At 37.8% G+C, this 20,512-nt stretch overlaps 1 protein-coding gene across 1 annotated transcript; it reads left to right on the forward strand.

The window, feature by feature from the left end:
* The first annotated feature begins 755 nt into the window (after positions 1-755).
* Positions 756-16,092, forward strand: LOC139132558 (protein ILRUN-like). The gene is made up of 6 exons (XM_070698865.1): positions 756-1,039; positions 5,124-5,278; positions 7,342-7,539; positions 8,438-8,614; positions 9,773-9,861; positions 12,662-16,092. Exons 1-6 carry the CDS (start codon positions 789-791, stop codon positions 12,767-12,769), a joined length of 978 nt encoding a protein of 325 aa, XP_070554966.1. The 5' UTR covers positions 756-788; the 3' UTR covers positions 12,770-16,092.
* The last annotated feature ends 4,420 nt before the right edge of the window (positions 16,093-20,512 follow it).

Raw genomic sequence — 20,512 nt, forward strand, 5'->3', positions numbered from 1 at the left:
CATTGTACACATAGCAGATTATCAATTCATAAAAAGTGCTTTCTAAGACTACAACTGACATGGTAAATGTTGTTTTAGGTGAATTGGAACTATATGAAAGGAGGAAAGATTATATGAGCATGTGTTGGCAATATGTAAACAATACAAAGTTTCTTATAGTGGTTTCAGGAATTTGAAACTTTTCACTCAATGAAACTTTAGTTAAGTAAGGTACAACAATAATAGATATCAGTCGAGAACAAACAGTTTACATCTGAATATCTTCCCGTAAAGTGGAAACATTCTGTGAAATGTCTCATTGCTCAAGTTTTCATTTTTTATATCCTGATTTGGTAAAATACCATGAAAGAGTGATGTCAACTTTCCCACTTCTTCTTATAAATGTAATTCACTTACTCAAATTTTTCTTTATTTTATACAAGTTGTTTTATTTAACAAAACTTATTACTGAATTTTTCCTACAATGTGAATTTCACTTCAATTTCCTTCACACTGCTGGCTATGTGTTATGACTGATCACAATTAATTCAGGGTTATTTAGCACATCTATAATATGTAACAATAATCCCAAACTAAATTCTTAGAAACCGTTTCGCATGATGTCATAGTTTATAGGAGAAGGTAAACAACGAATACTTATGAATAGATGGGTTTCAAAGTGGATATTCATGGTGACTCCACTAGCTCAAAAAATAGGTCGCGCACTGCATTGTGGGTAGAAAGCATCGGCCTCATCGCACTGCGCCTGCGTGCTAACATTGATGACGTCACCATCACAGTAATGGCGAATGACAACAGTTGAAAACCTGAAGTTGTGCATATTGGCGTCTTCCGAACTTGCGTCCTCTTGTGTCTCTGGTTGTTTCATGAAGCCACGTGACGAAATGGAGGTAGATTCTGATCTAGATCAAGAACTTGTACAGCAATTTAGTTCCATGGGAACTACGGACAAAGAAGTCCTTATAAGTGAATTTCAAAAATTGCTGGGCAATCAGCTGAATCCAGCAGGCTGTGCATTTTTCCTCGATATGAATAATTGGTAAGTGTGTACATTAACGGGACAACTTTTAGGCTCAAAATATTGGTATGTCACCCTACTGATGTGATCTTGCGTGCCAATATTTTTTGTGGTCCTTAAAATGTCTCGATTCCGTGTGTCCTGAAAATTTTACCAGTGGAGTCAATATTATGATTGCCGACTCGACGCGAAGCGACGCGGCTGACACCACAACCCAACGCGTCAACAAACAGGGCCTAGGGGCTCGAAATTCAAAGTTAGGGAACATCTCGACGTCAGCATGGCATGCCTCGTGTGCTTTTTGAGCATACCGTGTCAAAGAAAAAACTTCCGTTTTTAGTGCTCCTTTCGTAGGCTCTCACAACTTTGCAAGCTCTAGATGGCAGAAAGGTGTGGGTAGCATCGGGTATCCATTCATGGTGTATTGATAAGTGACTGTAAATTCTGGCACTATGCTCAGTCAGTACCCATGATTTAAAACTTAATATTTGATCTTCGTGATTGCATTTATGTGAACTCAATACCCTTTGAATAGATTGCTTCTGTGACATCACGTTTTAGAAATAAATGCACCGTACGTGTACTTGCAGCCACGACTAACATCAACAACCTCCCCTGGTTTACATTTCAAGCTGAGCAGGGAAGGTTGTTGACCCCTGTCCGTTTCGACCCAAGCAATTTACACCTTGTTGTTGCTGGTTGTTACTTATTGGGTAAAGTGACCATGAGTGTGGTCACTCTGGCAAGTCAGGTCAGCTTGACCCACACCGACATGATGGGGACATGACCCCCAACAAAAGGTCAAATTTTGGTCAAATTGTCTTAGAGGTATACTTGTAATAATTACTTCAAAATATAGTGACAGTCAGCCTTGTAACATACCCACAGATCAGGGAAACAGAAGTTACATCCTTACATATGTAACTCTTTGACTTAGATTCTCAGACAACTTTCACCACATCTTTGAAACGTCTATTGTTTTAATAATTTGCTAAACCATAATGGTTCAGCATCCATATTTCATACCCATTTTCGTCTCGTTTTTCTTTCAAACATTTGTTACCCAGAACCACTGATATTTACTCTCATATGTGAGCCTGCGTCAACCATTTAAAAAAATTAACAATCCATTAGGTTTTGGAGAGATCGGTCATTTGGTGTTGTTGTTTTGATTTCCGTAAAACAAAATGGCGCTTACGGTAGCTCGCCAGCATTCCAAAGCAGCTAACAGCATTTTCTCACTTTGCCAGTCGCCTGATAATAAACTTTATTTGACAGGTATCACATGAAATGTGGTGTTTATTTTGGTGTAGGGGTGGATTTTATTCAAACCGAAATGAAGCCCTACAATTACAAACACAGACATCTTATCAAACCATAAGGCGCATCATAACAATTGGGACCCAGACTTTTCCCAACTGGTGTGTGGAGGGACTGTGACCACACCAACATGACCCAGGTCAGCCTGACCTTACACAGACCATACCCAAGCCATTGTCCCTCCATCACATAGAGGGACTGTGCCCCTGCACAAATTCGAATTCAGGTCAAGTTGACTGAAGTCAGGTTGGTGCGTGGTCGTCCTGGGGTCAAGTTGATTGCAGTCAAGTTGACCAGTTATGTTCGTGTGACATGAGAGGTCAGAGGTCAGCTTGGTATTGCTCAGATGGGGTCACACCAGGTCATGCAACTTCCTGACATTTACACACTATCCCCTCTAACCATTCAGATTTCTTGTTTCATTGTGTCGTTTTAGGAATTTCCCAGAGTCGACCATGGATGATCTATTAATGTAATATTATCCATTTCTAGCTCCATGGTAATATACAGTATTTCCTTGATTCTCATAGTCGACACGGTTACACTCATGAGTCAATGAAATAGTACAGCCGAGTTTACAGTATGAAAAGTTTTAACCCATGCACCACAATGGTTTGGCCCATGACCATTGATGTCAATGCTGATAGGGGAACAGTTCATTGGAAATTGGGGTGAACAGGTTGAGCCTGTAATACTTTTGTACACCTACAGGGACATGGGAATGAGGGGGAATTAACAAGTTCTGGATTTCTAGTTTACAATATTTAAATTGTTTGCTGCTTTTGTGGAGTCATTTGTAAACTTGTGGAGTACATGAATGATTTTGAAATAGAATGATTTAAACTTCCCCTGAGGAGGCTGAGTTTGAGCTCAGATTTAAAACATATAGCTTTGAGGTGTGAACTACCATAAAGCACACTGTCCGGTGGATTGGTGCCTATCAAATGCCCTTTTTGCCTATAAATATTTCATGAAAGAAATGTAAGAGGGGTTTATGGAGCTGAACAGGTCACAAGGCTGGCAAATGTAGGGGTTGCAAATGACCGAATGGTCAGGGATCTGAGCAATTTTAACTACACAAGTCAACCATTGCCTGATTATACGTCAAGTCTGACTCAAAGTAAATTTTAGAAAATCACAAATAAGCATTTTATTTTGGACTTGGAAGTCAGAGTGACAGCAGTTTCAGGTTGTGCTATTACACTACTGATGTTATGTAAGCTCCCTGTTAAAGACTAGCTGCCCTTTAATCAATTGTGTAGGTTTTACCAAGACAGCAAACAATGTGGTCAATGTTGGTGTTTTGAAATAATGGAAATGCATAAAGGAAAATCAGTTTCCTTTCAACTCTTTCACTTCAACTTTAGACTTTGATTTCAGTCTCCTACCAGTTGTCCCATGCTGCGTGTAGGTCAGGATGTTGATCTGTGCATGTGTCAATGTGATAGATCTTTATGAATACTAGCTGTGCATACAAATTATAACCTCATTATCTGTATCTCATCGCATTTTAGCTCACATTTGGTATATGTATACATACCAAAGAGAGCTTATGTGGTGAGTGGGTGGCGTCTGTATGTCTGTATCTGTGTGCATGTATGTTTTCTATAAGACAGTTTGAAATCAAAAGCGACTATAACTACTTACCAAAGTGTCACCACTGAACATTCTCAAACGATGAAATAAGGATTTACAGGTCATACAGAGCCACCACAAGCAAGTATGTCCAACACCAAAATTGTGAACAATCGACCAAATCCTTCCCCAAGGATTTTTTAAAGATTTCAGAGCTGGAACTAAAACCATCTCCCTGAAGATTGGATGGTATTTGTTAGTAAAGCAAAGTGAAAACAAGATACAGCTACAGAGCTTATACCTACTGCAAATTTAATATCTTGTAATATGTGTGATGTGGCTATTTGAAGGCAAAAGCCAGCAAATGTGGTTGACCCACACTCCTACTGTATTGCATCTATCAAGGGGGTTCATGTCACCTGCAGTCTTTCCTTCAATTCTCCCACTCTTGCTTCCAAATACAGTACAACTTGACCTGAGTGACCTTTGTAAAGGTCAAATCACTCCATATGAAACAGGTACCAGTACAAAATAAAAGCTACGACAAAAACACTGCTTATGCACTTGCATTGTCCCGCAACCTTTCACTGCATTGGTAGCCCGAACCGTTTGTTTACAACTGTGATTGTGGATCTACGGTAATTACAGGGAACTAGGGGTGAACAGGTTAGTGCAACAAAAGTTTCACATCACAGGAATTATGGCTGCCAGTTTGCACCCAGTATGTAGTAACTGTGTGGGAACTGATTGAAAGTACTAATAGGCTAGACATTGCCAGCAAAATTTCAAGGAGTAATGAAGCTGATGTGACCTTATCACCCCCATTTCCCAGTCCAGAGGTCAAACTTTGCCATGGCAAACAATAGGGATGCACCAACATTTGTGGTGAAAGGGTTTAAACTGCTCACCCCACATTCCCTGTCAACAAGTTCTCAGTCACCATTGATAATAATGAGGCCATCATGGTGGTAGGGATGACTTAATTTATCACAACACAGAAAATGTGTTTGAAGGCGGGTGCACCAATGCTCAACCAAATGCTGGCTGTTAATGAGTCAATAGCTTGGTTTATTTTGTCACTCAAAGTGCCATTGAAAATTTAATCAATATACAAAGGTATTTCTATGTTTCCTAAGTTCCTTATACTGTTGTACTTCTGCAAATGCATGTTCTTTACTCAAACGTCTTTGTTTAAATCATCATCTTACAGGAATCTTCAAGCAGCAATATGTTCGTATTATGATTTTGAAAGTCCCAAAGACAAAGTCCCTTCTATGTCACTGGTACAAGATATTACGATAGGTGAAGGCGAGTCGGTCCCACCAAACACAAGATTTATTAAAACGTGGAGAATAAGGAATTCAGGTAAGTTATGGTGTAAGCAAGGTTGAAATTTTATAGAGCCAGAATATCTTTTGAGTGTATGGAGCCATGGATAATTAAAACACCTGCACGGCAAGCGCAACGTCTAGGGGGAGGGGATTTGGCTGTACCGTATTTCGATTACCGTGTGCAAAAATCCCACTACAAGTTTTCCTATTGCAACATCTCGCTACACGTTTTTCTGTATCGCAAAATATTGTGCTACATTGTTTGGCGTGTACCAGGCCAGTACGGCACCGGCGCTACACCAGCATTCTTTTGACATACATGTGAATCAGTGCACGAGTAAAATAACGTAACAATCATTTTGGATACACTGTTTCATTTCATTCTATTGGTTGCGTCATTGTTGAGTTGGCGCTGAACAGAGATTGATTTTAGAGGGGTATGGGGGGGGGGGAGGAGGAGGGGCGGTCGGTAGCGTATGCGTGATTTCATAGCGACGTAATCACCGATTGTTGGATGCAGGTACCGAATGAGGCTTGGTTGGATTTTCGCACTTCCAAACTTTCGTTTAGGAGAGGGAGGAGGGGGTTGAGAACAAACGCACTTAGTTTCGTTTACCGTGCGCATGTTTTAATTATCCATGGCCCCTATATGAGTGAGATGTTGGTTCCATGAGACCATTTATATACTGCAGCATTAATTACCACGTGTTCTATGATGCGTGAAGTTCACAATTTAAGTAATTGACTTCTGAATTCTCTGTTTTGTCTCGACAACTACAATGAATATCGTTGAGCAATTGAATGAGAGCAAAGGGAACAGTACATATAGGCAAGCACATTATGCATCTCAAGGTTCTCCAGAAGGGATGTTCTGAGAGGTGAATGACTCCTCTGGACTTTTAGAGCAATCTATCCATATGTTAATAACCAAACAAAGAATTTATATTTTCACCACAAAAGAATGTGAAATTACTCATTGTTATGTGAATGGACCACGCCTCTTGATTTTCCAAGCTGTGGAGATCACTGCATCTTGTCTTCATTTTTGGATACAATAATTCCCTTCAGTTGCATTATTTGCATCAGCAGTGAACTGTAGGTGGGGCTATTCCTATATCGCTGAAGTCAAAACATACTGACCCTGAGTAGACGACGCCAATGGCTGATTAGTAAAATTAATTGTTTGTAAACAGAACCAACCTGTTGTCCCCCAATACATTTGTATTCATGTTCCAAGGAAAACCCTAGAGACATGAAGGAAACCTCTAATAAGGGGAATCCTTGTTAATTTCCCAGGTTCTGTCACAAAAACCCTGGTCTTTTTGCTAAGACTTTGAAGAAAGGTTATATTTATTAGTGTTCACCATTCTCTGGATGAAGATGCAGCCAATGACCAGTGGTTTCTAATCCCATAGCAGCTCTTTGAGTGCAAGGCTTGGCTTTCCCATAGAAAAAGACAGGGTTGTAAAAACAATTTGAAAATACTTGCTCCAGGCTGTATTACAATTCAATATTATCCTAGTGGGTGTGATATTTTATATTGTGAAAGGCACCCTAGCACAAGAAAATGAACACAGTCAGGACCATTGGACCTTATCACTATTCTACTACTGCAGTGAAATACTGTAGTCGCGGTCTTTTCGTGAGTTAGGTGGTCATTTCACAATGCACAAATATTTGAAGACATTTCGAAATTTTTTAGAGTGTTAAAATTTCTGGTACTCATGTCACTGTCAGCTTGAGTGCCCTCTAACCTTTGACCTTTCTGAACTCTTTTAATCAATCTGGGAATTTCTTGAAATTTCTTTTGAGTCAACCCAACATTTTTGTAAATGTAGTATTTTGCTTCAATGCATGAATTTGCTGCTGATAAATGTAATGTAAATCAACCATAAATTTGAAAAAACACACCATGTCTGTTCTGATCATTTCCAGAGCAAGTTTATCATATTATAACATTCATGGTTAATTATGGGGAGTTATTGCATTTACGGACATTACAGCTGTAACAATTATGCTAACCCAGCTTTCGTTTCTGAATGTTAGTAGGAAAACAAACCGTACTCTTTACGTTTTTTGGTTTAATCTCTGGCGTAGGTGATGAGAAATGGCCGTGCGGGGTTTGTTTACGATTTACACAAGGATATCTACTAGGTGCAGATGAAAGCATACCTGTAGAAGATCTAGAGCCAGGTCACATGACAGATGTGAGTGTTGCCATGGTGAGTCCGCCATCTTGTGGCATCTTCCAGGGACAATGGAGGATGATGACAAGGACGGGACAGTATTTTGGTGGTAAGTACTGCCCTGAAGTAATGCTTCATTGATGGTAGAATGTGCTGCTGATGTGCAGCATTGAATAAGCTCTTTCTCTGATTGGTCCATTGTCACTATTCACAGCGACTTAGGGAGTCTATTTGTATTGTTTTAATTATATTGGTAAGATTCAGCTACCCAATTGGATAACAGCTTATTCAGTGCTGCACATTAGCCCAGAATGTGCCCAAGGGACATATATTTTGACTCTCATATTTTTACCACTCTTTTCTGATTTTAACCCATCTGCTGGCTAGTTTTGAAGCTCTTGGACTGGAGTAAATAAACATGTCATTGTCCTATTTTTGTGAAAATTGAAAATCTGATTTTCCCAAATAGTTGACACAGGGATGACAGCCATTTCAGTTGCCCAAAAGTGACCGTCATGAACAGGTGACCACTCGGCATATGTCACATTTGAAACAGGTTTGACTGTGTTTGAAAAATGTTCGTGTAAACTTTTTAGGCTTCAAAAAAATAGAAACAAGGTGCATCTGCAATCATATATCGTATGCATGCAGGGTTGTCCATAAGGAATTTTCATGCGTTGACAACCCTTTCTTATTAGAGCAGTCTGTTCTTATGTCAAATAACCACATAAAAAGTATACATTTTCACAACAAAAGAATATGAAAATTATACAGTGATATGTAAATTGATGCATTCTGTCTCAATCTATTCATATGTAAATAACCACACAGAAAAATGTGTTTTCACAACAAAAGAATATGCAAATTATATTATACCTATGTAATTGACTGCATTCTGTCTCAGTTTATTCATATGTTTATAATCACACAAAAGAATGTATTTTCTCCACAGAATATGCAAATTATATAGTATTATGTAAATTGACCGTCTCTCTTCTCTTCCACAGAAATAATATGGGTGATACTGGAAGTTAAAGAGGGTGGGATGTTAGGTTTAACTCAACAACTATCCAATCTAGGTAGCGATTTTGTTCCGGAACAACAACGTCTAGCAAATGGCTCTTCAAGAAATCCGTTCGGTACTTCACCGCTTCAAAGTCCTGCAAATTCAAATACACAGTTAGGTAAGTCAAAAATGAACATACCATGGAAAATGGTGTGTTCTGTATTGATATCACCAATGTAGTGAGATTGTGCGATAACTTCTACCAAGCGTTCAGTGCATGATACCCTACAATGGTGAAGCCAACGTCTTCAGTTGTGTGTCCAAATATTCTGGTGAAATTTTGGCCAGTTTTAATAAGGCAGATAATTCTCTAAAAATCAGTGAATTTCATAGCACCCTCCACCATTGGCGTAAAGTTCTCAAAGTCAGGGAAATTATCTTGAATATATATATGCTTCCATTTTCAACATCATCAAAGTGTCAAACTAGACGCTTGTACTGTAGTTATTCCTAGACACAATTTTCTGTTAATTGTTTTAATTTGTTTTCACAAATGACACTTGAAAAAAAATAACCAGCACATTCCTATATTCCAGGTCTATCAATTGATTGTCACCTATTTTTCATTTGCTGGGTGACCAATATTTTTAACTAATTTTGAATTAGTTATTTCCTGCACACAGTTTCTGAGTTGGATTTTCAGACTCAATGTGTGAGAGTTAATTTCCCAAGAACAGCAAGTAAAATCATTTCGACAGTGTGATATCTGTGTAGTGCAAATGAAATGAGTAGCTTAAATTTTGTTCATGCTTCAAGGGCCAGTAGCTGAAACTCTTGATAATGTTTCACCATTTTTATTTTGTATGTCAGTCACAAGTTCTTGTTCTCTTTCCCAGAGTGTGTTGGAACACCTACTATCTAGCTTGTCAACGCAGCCAGTACACATGTAGAATGCACTGTTATTGTTTACATTTGAATTCTAGGCAGACCTGCTAAGAATTCATTTGTCAGCAACAACAACGCAGTCCACACATGTACAGGCTGAGTTGATAAGCTAAATACTGTATATCTCAACATGCTTTGGGGAGTAGAACAAGAAACTGTAGTTGACATTAAAAACAAAATAATGAAAAAAATCATCAAAAGTTACAGCTACTGGCCCTGGCACTTTGAGGTGGGGGGGGGGGGGGGCTACCTGTCTACAGAAAAATGTCTCTAGAAGGAGTAGGCTCTTCAAAACAATACAACAGTGTGCACGGGAGTACTACTCCAGTGATTAGGATAGACCCTACTGTAGATCAAAGTATATTTACTAACATTTGTGTCTACATCACAGGTAACAGTCCCACTATACTTTCAAGTGGCGTCATGGCCACGGAAGACAACCAGAGTCCTAGTTCACCTATTAGAGCCCCAATATTTGAAGTAAGTATCTCTCAAAGATAAAATATGAAGTCTTTCACAGCAGTGTCTTTATCTTGAAATCTATATTCAGTGTTCTCCATAAAAGTGTTAATAAAAATACCGTTATGCTAGTCAGCTTTTTTCCTTAAGGTAATATGCACCTCGAAAGTGAAAGACTTAAACTTTGCTTAAACTTTCCTCAGCGAAACTTTCAACCATTCTCTTACCAAAGCAAGAATAAAAATCAGGGGTCACCGTGCAAACTTTGGTACTAGAGAGACAAATAATTTGCGATTTCTCGATATTTGAAATTCAAAATGGCCGCCACCCCTGTGTTAACTCTATGCGAAAAAATAAAATTTCCGATTTTCGAAAAACTAAGACGGTGAAAACTTTTCTTTCGCCAATAGCTTCAAAATGAGCCGCCACAAGTGGTATGTCAGAAGAAAATTGACAAAATTTGAAGGCCCGAATTTCTGTCCCCGAGGTGCGTTCTACCTTAAGGGCACCCTTGGAAATGGCAGATGTCATTAATAGAAGGGTGCTCTTCGGAAACAGATACAAATCTCTTCAACTTCTAACATCAAGGCACGGATTATTAAATTTGTTGTTTTGCTTCCTTTCAAAATTTTGAAAGCAGTTGTAATACACACTGAAAATTTCACACGTGCAAGTTTGACGTTTACTTGATTGTTTCCATGTGATATGAGTGTCCATTCAAGGATCAAAGCAGAATTGTCTTTCAACTCTGTAATTTCCACTAAAATGTAATATTCTACAAGCATGCAGGCATTCTCAGGATATTTGACAAAATTTGTAAACAACGATTTGTAGCCAGAAAAGGTAAATGGTAAAGTCCTTTTCAAATAAACTGTAGGTTTTTTCATGAAAACTCCAAAAACTTAGACCCACAAAGACACAAAAATTACATTACTTGAGCAAAACTTTAATTATACTAATGATACAGCGTTGTCCTGATATTTAAATGCTAGTCCTAATTGATAGTCAGTTGTCAACAAAGACATACAAGCTATATTGACATGTTGCATACTATTACTAGGTATTTCAACGTGAATTGTTTGAATCATAGACCCTCGAGAAAAACGGGACAGGCAACTGCGGTAAAGATCAAAGGGACTTTGGATTAGCATAGTACAATCCTTCTTGGAATAATTAAGATGTGTTTATGGGTCGGGGACGGAATGAAGCTGGACCCGATCGATTGCACAACGTCCGGTTCATAGACACTGCATGCGGGTGTACGGTAATAATATTTTCGGGTTCCAAGTTATTTCGGATTACCCGCAAGTCCATTTTTAGAAAGAAAAGTGTTACAAATATTTTGAGAAGAATTCGTCAAAATGGTTTTAAAGTATTTTTTACATATTAGTAGCGAGAATCGATGCAAATAGAAGTCTGCAGGGAGTCAGTATGTTGCTGTAAAGTGACAAAGTTTTGAATACAAATCCGAAACACATATCACTGCAGTTCCAGACTTAACAGCAGTTGATATCGCAGAGTTGTTTACATTCCGCGATCGTCCGTGTATCTCCAAATTTTCCCTCGTTTTTGCAGTTTTTTAACTGTCGGAATATTTTCTGTGCAAGGAGTGCTCCATAATTCGGTAAAGTATGTATGTTAACTACTGAAATGTTGTTGTTTGAAAACTGTGAACGGCCAAATTTGCGAGGACAGCGTTAGCTTTGTGTAAATGCTTGTCTACCTTACCGCTTCTGACTCCACCAACTGTTGTTGAGTCCCGACTTATCGCAAGGTTTCGCCTGACAGCGAAACTCAGTGTTAAAAATGTATTTTCTAGTACTTTGCGGGTGTAGACATGTGTAGCATATCCGAAATTTTGTGTTTCTGTAGGCTAAAACAGTATCAAAATGTTAGAGGTCGTGTACTTGAGCTCCTATGGAATAGTCATTTTTTGTATACCCTGATTTTCGTCAAATTTTGCGTGACAGATGAAATAAAGGTCAGATTTTCGTTTCGCAGGACTTGGGAAGTTTAGACCTGTCTAACTTGTAAATGTTTGTTGTTATCGGAGATTTTTATGGTAGGGAATATAAACTTTAGATGTCTATAACTAGCAAGAGTTTTCTGTGGCATCTATGGCTAAATGTACACTGTTTTTATTGTCTGGTGTTTTCCTGTTGGCTTCGGCTAGAATCCAAAATGTGATCTTCATCGTTACCAGAACATTCACCATGACTGGTATCAAAAAACCCTCAAAATTCTCTGTGTCATTACTCGGAACATGCCATGCAAGAGCAAAGTGTACATAATTCACAACGTCAGTTTGATCGTTAATGAGATTAAATGTAAGTACGAAGTATTATTGTCAGGGACCGCTTGGCAAATAAACTTAATATATTTCAAGATAGATCGCACAAATAAACCACAGCAGTTGCCTCTCCCGTTTTTCTCTAGGGTCTATGTTTGAATAGATAGAACACGCAACTGTACTTCATACGCTGACTAAAAGTACAGAACAATTCATCAAAAGTTACAGCCAATGAAGCCTTTAAACCTTTGAGTGCTGTAATTTTTCCAACCAAAATTCTAGCGCAACATGTTTAATTTTGATGAAGTTTTGTGTAAATCTTTTGATAATTTTGGACCAAAAGAACAGCGCTTTTCATAGGCTACAGTTTTTGATCAAACTTTTGGCCAAAAATCTGAAAATAAATTGTCTGGGTTATATTTAAGAAAGGCGACAAAAATTGACTTTGGCATGCAAAGGGTTAATATGAACTATGGATCTTTACTGAGCATCAGGTCTGAATGAAATTTTTTGTCCTTTCTCATTCTACAGGTCTCACATTCAGACACTAGTTATCTTCTACAACAGCATCAAATACAGTTTGGAAGCAGTGCGAATCACCAGCATAACCCACACGGACACAAAGATTCACTCTCGTAGACTCTATAGACAGCGACCTAAAACATTTCAGTAGTTTAACGACTGTAGATTTAGCTTCTATCTATATTGGACAATATAACCCGACGGACAGTAGTTTTTATTTTATATTTCTGGGTAGACTTTGTAATTGTTTTTCTAATTTAAAGAAGGACAGAGATCGTCCCAGTTTCAGTAAAGAATGGTTCAACCCTAGCAACATCTGTTATTGGATGGTTGCTGTTCCCTCTCACGTTATGGGGATGTGCAAATTTCTCTTTTTATTGTAGTTAATGGGGTTTATGCTGCCAAAGCCACGTGTAGGCACCAACTCACTGCTGATATTGACCGGCATATTTCCTCAACTTGATGAGTCTTTCAATGATCTGGACTTCAGCTATGCTGCTGTATTTCATTATTGTATCATACCAGTATATTGATGGTGCAAATACTGCTATCTGATTGGTCGAGACGTGAAAATAACCATGCTATATGCGTGATATAGCACAGTTGGAACAGGTGCGTGCTCTTAGCTAGAAAGAAATTCTCGCTTTGATGTTTCACACCAAAATTTCAATTTACAGCAATAAACCACCTCAGCAGTTGGTAGACAACTCGATTTTGACCAGTTCACTCCACATATGCTCTCGCTATCGCTTGTGCACATATGTCGTGAACTGGTCAAAATGTCATCGTATACCGTCGCCTGGTGTGATTCATTGCTTAAACAATTTGAATGATCACTAAGGATATTGTAATACACCCCATACATGCCAACCGTATAAATTCTCTGTTTCAAAAGATACCAAGAATAGACGAAAACTTTCAATCGAACATCAGATACTAAAAGGCTTGCTTGGTGCTGCATCACACTTTAACCTGTCTACCCCTTTTTATGTGAACAGATCCACACTTACCATAGATAACAATGGGTTGGGCCAAACCATTGCGGTGAAAGGGTTAAGGTAGGAGCCTTCAGCTCAGGTAATTTGACGGCATTATCTTTCCAAGGAAACAACAAGGTTCATGTATCGAACATTCATGAGCTGTGCAAAGTTCACGCTTCACGCAGTTTGAAATGTGGTTGGAAAGTGAAAAGCATTTTTTGGATCAAATTTGGCTCGTAAAACGTGAAGCACGACCGTGTCCAAAGTGGAGAGATGTGTGCATTATGCAATAGATGCCTTGTTGTTAGCTAGTGTCTGTCAGTTTCACTGCAGTGTCTAAAAAATTGTAGCACTCCAAAACTTTCTCATGAACATAAAATTCAGAGTCACAATCATCAATTCTGGAAGATTGTTGATTCCCTGTCAAATGTCCCTCTGAAGGTTAACTTTTGTAAATCATAGGCTGTCAATTGTGGCTTTTGCCTTTTCAGTTCCGCAGACCAAAGGTGTCAGTTAGTGGTACAGCAAGAAGGGCATACTTGATAAATCCTGATGTTTGTAAAGCAAGGAACTGCCATAGACAGGCCCAGTCATGAGTTTTCTGTGCGTTGGAGATTGTTCAGCCAGTGAGACACTGAAAATGATCACCAAATTGTCTGGCGAAATGAAAGGCCAAAACAACATAGGCAGTTTTTGACAGTGCCAGCAGATCTATAAACCATCTGTTGCATCTCTCTCTCCAGATTGTGTACTCATCAAAAAGGATGAAATTATTGAACAGTCCTTATTTGGTCATCAAAATTTAATTTTGACTTGGGAAGAAAATTATGAGCAGAGTGCAAAGAATGCAAGAATAGCTATATTTGCAGTGGCAGAGAAATGAAAGATACTGAGATTTTCAGTGCATGGTACCAAGCTCTATGCATATAGCAAGGGGGTCTCTTGAGGTTATAGTGGTGAGGTATGTAAATTGTACAGTTAGTGGAATTATGAAACGGGCAGGGCAGGCTTTGCGGAACTGAGATAATTGTTTTAAAAGTGTGGATTTTGACAATTTAATGGTGCAAGAGGAAGGCTAACAGTATTTGTTGTACTTCTTAGTTGCTATGGCAACATACAAATCATAATTACACGGAAAATTAAATTTTTTTATCCTGAAGTGTAAAGTTTTTTTCAAGGACTCTAATACTTTGAAAATTAAATTAAGATCATTGCCATGAACGTTGATAATGGAAGCTGAGATGTAATGGTTTCAAAACTTATTTTCTTCTTAGAAACTCGTCCTTTGACAAATAGTGGCATTATTGCAACGTAGTGGAATCTCTTTCAGCAGCTGCCGTATCAGATGAATGTCTGATTAACAGCCAGAGTACAAGGGCTGTGTTTTGCAGAATGGTTGACTTTGCTTGGTTTCTACTGTCATTGCTTTGCTGGAGCAAACCATCTCCTGTACAAGTAGCTGTGCCATGAGCGACTTTCAACAACTTTTTATCAGATCCACAATGACTGGAGCTTCATTTCTTTCCACTTCCTATCAAAAACTTGAAGCGCAAAATATATATACTACATACTGACAACAGTAATGTACTTTTTATATTACCATACATGCTAATGATGTGTATTCATATTTATGATAATGATCATTTGATTGGTCAAACCCTGTCACATGCTCAGCTGTTGACCTTAGAAGATTTACATATGTCAATTTTGGCCCAACTCATTGGTCACAGCTCAGTCACATGATTTTAATGAATTCATCACTAAATTCGATATGCAAACAAAGTGCTTCAGCTCCTTCACTCTTTTGTAAAAGAATTTGAAATATTTTTCGCTGATTGATGAAAGATTGGTATAATGCAGGAAGTACCTGCAGTTATATTTTTGCTGAAATATTTTGAGATGTGAATTCCAGAGTTTTGTTCAAATCGAGACCTGGATAATTTTCCTCCTTTCACTGTATCAATTGTGATATTCATACCATTGTAAAATTGTCACACTATTCAGCATTTTATCTGTCAAAAATGTATTCTTTTCTGCCAAAAACAAAGAAATCCAGATTTTCACGATATTTGAATTTGTGTTCTGCTAATAACAAAATTTGTCAACAATGAGGGATATTAGTTCTGGCAGTGCTTAACTTAGATACACAAAAAAATACTTGTATATTTGTAATTTTCGACTGAAAATTCTCTCAACTGGCAATCTTTGCTTAATTTCCCATATTGATCAAGTACACCCCTCTCTTCTCGGTAATATCCACAAACCCAACCACTCATATTGCAGGCACATGCAACTTTGGTGTACGATAGAGGGGAGAAAGCATTGTTTTCTGTGTATGAGCTCATACTTTTTTCAAATTTTTGTTTTGTGAGAAATTATGTGAAGTGTGTTTCCCTGAAGGATGCGGAATAATTGAAGTATTACAATTTTTATTTTAATTTATGGTGTGGAAGAAATAAAACAAAAGATGCAATGAACGATATAATGTGTCTGTTTTGTCTTATTTTCTGTCTCCACAGACGTGTCCTTGGTGGGACTGACATGTTTGGAGTCATTTATCTGTCTATTCTTATGTCAGAAGTCGTCACTCAAAGACCACACCATTCTTTTGTTCCAGATTGGCTCATTGTATCAATTTGTTTTCTGGTATGTTCCAGTGTGGCTGCTAGGCTTGGCAGCTGTTTCATTTGAACTTTGACATGCTAATTTAGTGACTGCAGGATGCAACCCATTGAACTCCAGTTTAACTGCCCTCTTGAGAAGGCAAATTTTGCCATGACTTAACCCCACCCCCACCCCAATGCTACATAGAAAATGTTGACATGCATTTTTCAATATCTATCGTTTTATACTCTAAATCAGACCACCAATGTAATATTAAATCGATAGAGGGGTGATTTAAATAACGGAAAAAATCTGGGGAGTGAAGATGTTAGAAAATGCTTTCAGCCCTGATAAATTATCAAAAATATTCACTTGCAGAGAATTAATTTGTATGTCAAATCTTGAAAAGCAAAAAAAAATTGCTTATCCATTCAGATGACCACCTCATCCAAAGTTAATGGTAATCCTAGAATTTATCGGGCAAAATTTTATTTTACCTCGTGCGTATAAGGTTTTATGCGGTCCGTATTTTCTTAATTTTCATGTCTGTGGGTCGATGACCAGCAACAGAGAATGCATGAACGCTCCTCTAAGTCCCATCCCAGGGGGCACTGCTTTGAAAAGCGCCCTCAGACAATTTCAGAGAAATTACAATCAAAAGTCGCCTGTTTGTGGGTTTTAGCCCAGAAAGTAATATGCAATTCCTGTTTTGACCCATTTTCAACTGAAGTCGGGTCATGTTAACCTAGTACCGACTACTACGGTATAATGCTAAAGATATAGATTCTTTACATGAAATAAAACAAAACATTAAACATCTGGAGCAAGATGATAAATGTAAGGCAAGATGTGACGATGTCAAGGTGATTATAGGTTGATATCTGACGGGATATTAACTTCTTTACCATTGTATTTGTCCATGTTTAATCTTTATCGGTCACTATGTATGATATCAGATGCCGTGAAGTAACATCAAATCTACCGAGCGAAAGAATGTCTCGGTCAAAATCCGGCATTGTGTGTAGGGATGCTTGATATGCAGTCGGGATACAGTTGATTTTGCCCCTTTTCTAATATTATCATAAAATTCCGAAATTTCCGTAGGTGTCATTACAATAAGCGACTTATCAGTTATTTTGAGCTCGTGATGCTTATTATAAGAGATTTAAATAATCCAAATCGCTGTAAAGAATGCGGTATGAACTTACACGACCTTGAAACCGACGAGTCAGACCAAGTATAGCCGAATGGCCTCCAAACTTCTGATTGGTAAATCTATTCGGATACTTTGGGCCAGCATATCCCATAATTTGTTCGAAAACCATTGGTTGTACGTAAAAATCCAATTAATGGATAGCTTTGTCTTCACGTCGAACAAACATAAAGTTCGAGAAGTAAAAAGTATTTTAGGGGGCGCGTTAAAGAAATATTTGAATACTATTATTAAACCAATGTGCTCAAAGAGAGGGGAAAGGAGAGATACAGCCAAACAAACAGACGGATAGAGTCTGACAGGAAGACACAGGGAGACCAAAGTGTGACAGAAAGAGATAAGGCAAGAGAAAGTAAATTATTTTACGTCACTCAAATTCCGAAAGTAGCCGGGTATTAGTGGTTAAAAAAAGTAAGAAAAAATTTAAACACTTAAGGTTCAAAGACAAGTAGTTAAGCCTCTGCAGAAAATCTGTCCTACTTTTTATGTTACATACTTTGAAAGGTGTTAGACAAGGGATCAATTTTCGGTCAAATAATTGTCGCATCATAAAAAAACATTCCAAAACCTAAAACAAAAATCGCAGACCTGACACTTGGAAGATTGACACTACACCTTTTCGACTGCCCTCCAGGATTTTGGATGACAAAAAGTACCAATTCTTGCAAGCCAAATTGCAATTCCTGCATCCATAGTGATGATTTTCTTAATTAACAACTTCTAACAAGACTTGTAGAACGTCATTGACCCTTTTGACGTAGATATAGGTAAAAGTTCTGGAGATAGATATGCCGTGGAACCAACACTACAGTGGTTACGTAACCGTCTCTATATCAATTGTCAAACATGTAAAAAAGCACAGATTTTGCGGGTTTTGTATTGTGAAAAAAATTATTCATAGTTTCCTCACAGACTACAATGTATAGAGAATCAACATTTTTTAGTGAAATTCTAAAATCAAATCTCTAGCACACACATGCACTTGTAATCAACCATATGCCTGAGACTTACAAATAAATGCCAACCAAGAACAAAAGTTTTTTTCAGAACACGGTGAAAACAATATGTACGTAAACATACAGACGCCACCGACTTACCTATAAGCTCTTTGCTGTATATATAAATATACTACATGTAATTGTGAGCTAAAATTTTCACATCATCACCACACTCCAATGTCAAGGCCCTAAAATCTAAAATCATGAATGTTTAAGATCTCTTCAAAGAGCGAAATTTTGATTACACAGACTTGTTGCACTCTTAAAGTATGGTCATACTGCTTTTGACATCCTTTATGAGAATGGTAATATTGTGATGGAAGCCACAGTAAGTGAGGCTATATACTCACAAGTCCCCTTGATTTGTGCACTCAGACATTATATTTGCTAAAAGCTTCTTCAATTTTATCAGTTTCTGAACAATTTGAAACTTAGAATTCAATTTCAGGATTATTTGTTAAAACTATGTTCCAAAGTTATTGATTATGTTTAAAATTCAAGAGTAAATTAAATAAGAAGTCGATGTTTGGAGGTGCTAAAAATTGTACACTTGTCAAGGTAAAGTTATCAGCAACTAAGATGGTCACATCATACCACCTGTCAGACATGCAAATTTCCCTTTTTCACGAACATTAAAAAAAATCAATACCCTTTCTTTTGCCAACACAGATGCAACTTATTCCCTTAGTTTCCCTTGAAAATATTGTGTATGGCTGTCAAAAATCTATGTCAACAAAACTACAAAATTGCTATCTCCTCCGCAGAAAGGGGGTTTATCTTCTCATTATTCACAGTGAGAAATCAGAAAATTATGATTATCAAAACTATGTTGTCAGAATTTTGAAATATGGATCGAGCTGTTCTGTGTACAGAAGAAATTTGCTTCAGTTCAGTGAGTGATCTCCGTGTGTACGGATCATGGAGAATTGTGGGTAGCCTCACTTACTGTGGAAGCTGACAGAATAATCATTCATAACATATTCCTTTAACTGCCAGGTTCATCTGCAGCTATCAAGTCAAGTTGACTAAAACGTGAACCTACATCTGAAGTAAGATCATGATTTAAAACCAGCAAAGTCAATCATATCTGACTTGAAGACTTCTAAATCATAAATTTCAGACATGTCTCACCCAGACATTCATAAACATGATTTTTATTGATTTCATAGTGACAGTGCACAAGCCATATGTTGATTTGCCTCGCTGGATGCATAAAAATGGGAAAACAAAGGATTCAATACTATGCTCTCATGCAAATATTTCAAGCATATCAACACCTTGATCTTCTCCGACCAGTGTTGTCTCGCCACCCTGAGAAAATCTCTACACAACAATCTGGCATTGAAACGTTGTTTTATCTGAGCATACATTGAACAAAATCTACTGGCAACATTACCGATGATGTCACCGCAGTGTGTTACAATGATCTTCTAGATACCTTGAGTTTAACGTGATTGTCAACAACTCGACCTGAAAAGATTTACTCAGGTGCCGTGATTTGCCGTCAGGGACATCCTAGTTATTACTAGAGCAAAGGTGACCGGCACTGTTTTCTTCTGAAAGTTCAGCTAGACAAATGAGAAAGATTTAGTTTTCAAATTGTTTGAAGTAAGATGAAACAAAACAAAACTTTCCTTTTAATGACAGAAAATCACATCAAATATGCTGTAATTTGGAAACATGGGATTTTCAAATGTGTTTCTGATGTTTTTACAAGAGATGACAAAGGAAATCTCTGGAAATTTTGGATGGCTCTGTCAAAACAAAATGGTTGCTTTTCAAATGCACTGTAATTAGAAAGTTCCCAAATTTGAAATGAAAAAATAAACAAATCAAGACTCTATCCTTTCATTGAATCAATTTATTCAATGCAGATAATAACTCCTTAAAGATTCGCACATTTCATAAAAACAAACAATGCCTTATCCTTTCAACCCACATAACTTCAGCCAATATCAAAACATTGATACCCATTTAGAGTACTGGTATATGTTTTGACAATGCCTGCCCTTGATTACATGAACTTCCACTGCCACATACCAGTACGTCACATCACTCTCAAGTT

The sequence above is a fragment of the Ptychodera flava genome, chromosome 1, assembly GCF_041260155.1.
Source record: "Ptychodera flava strain L36383 chromosome 1, AS_Pfla_20210202, whole genome shotgun sequence".
NCBI lineage: Eukaryota > Metazoa > Hemichordata > Enteropneusta > Ptychoderidae > Ptychodera > Ptychodera flava.